The 1275-nt window shown below is 31.9% G+C and overlaps 1 protein-coding gene across 1 annotated transcript in view; it reads left to right on the top strand.

The window, feature by feature from the left end:
• Positions 1–599, top strand: part of LOC107645622 (translocator protein homolog) — a gene marked incomplete in the record, with an annotated part of 986 nt that extends 387 nt beyond the window's left edge. The window contains 1 exon segment of the mRNA XM_016349698.2: positions 1–599. Coding sequence (XP_016205184.1) covers positions 1–391 — 391 coding nt within the window.

A 1275-nucleotide genomic window follows, 5' to 3' on the forward strand; every position in this document is an offset into this window, starting at 1 on the left:
CTCCATGTCACGTGCCAACCACCACATGGATCACAAGACTCCCTTCTGGTTCCCGCCCTCGTGGGCCCTACACCTAACTTTACCCGCTTCGGGCTTCCTGATGGGCCTCTCGGCCTGGATGGTTTGGGCCGAAGGAGGATTCCATAGGTACCCCGTAGCTGTGGTGCTCTACGTGGCTCAGCTCCTCTTAACGGTTCTGTGGGACCCGCTTGTGTTCGGTGCAGGTGCTTCGAGGGTGGGCATGGTGCTGTGCCTGGGTCTGTTTGGGTGCCTGTATGGGTGCATGCGTGTGTTTAAGCAGGTCAACCATGTTGCTGCTGATTTGATAAAGCCTTGTTTGGCTTGGACCGCTTTTCTCTCCATTGTAAATCTTAAGCTCCTTTCTGCCTAATCATACTTTTAATTAGAGATTAACCAGATCAATTACGTTTTCTTAATTAGATACCTTCATACAAACACCCTCTTGTAAATATTAAATAATATTATATTCCCTGTGCTTTTTTGGTGTTCTGCTGTGTTTCCTTTGTAAGTTTTGTGTGTGTGTAAATCTAAATATATATATGCTTAAAGTTGTCTTATTATGAGGTAAGAACTACTAATATTGTGTTTTAAATCGTTATTGAATGTTTAGATCTGCGTTTGTAATTTTCTCTTTGTGATTTGATTTGAATAAAACAAAATCTATGCCCTGAATGAATGAAACCCTTTTGTTGGTAAAGACTTGTGGTTCGTTTAATTTGTGTTTGTAGAACAAAATTAAGAAAAAGTATAGGTAACAACTAAGATTTTTGAATAATGTGTAAGATTTTTGAATAATGTGTAAATAATAATGTGTAAATAATTTGAATTAATAGTTTTTGAATAATGTGTAAATAATAATGTAAATAATAATGTGTAAATAATTTGAATTAATAGTTTTTGAATAATGTGTAAATAATAATGTGTAAACAATTTGAATTAATAGAGTTAAAAGACTAAATTTAATTAGTAATATTAAATTAGAGTGTAGTGTATTTTTATTTGATTGGTGATTTTTATATTGTTCAAAATTTTTATTGTTTTCTAGCACTTTTCTAAAATTAATTACACCTGATTTAATTCAACTGGAAATTTGCAATATGCACTTAGAGCATTTTCAATACATATTTTATTTTATTTTATTTCAAATTTTATAAGAACATTTGTGGTAAACAATAATTTAAAACTAAAAGTGCAATTTGTTTTTCTAAGTATTAATTCATATAAAAATTTATATTATTTTTAATTATTTTATCT

The sequence above is a fragment of the Arachis ipaensis genome, chromosome B06 (assembly GCF_000816755.2).
Source record: "Arachis ipaensis cultivar K30076 chromosome B06, Araip1.1, whole genome shotgun sequence".
Lineage (NCBI taxonomy): Eukaryota > Viridiplantae > Streptophyta > Magnoliopsida > Fabales > Fabaceae > Arachis > Arachis ipaensis.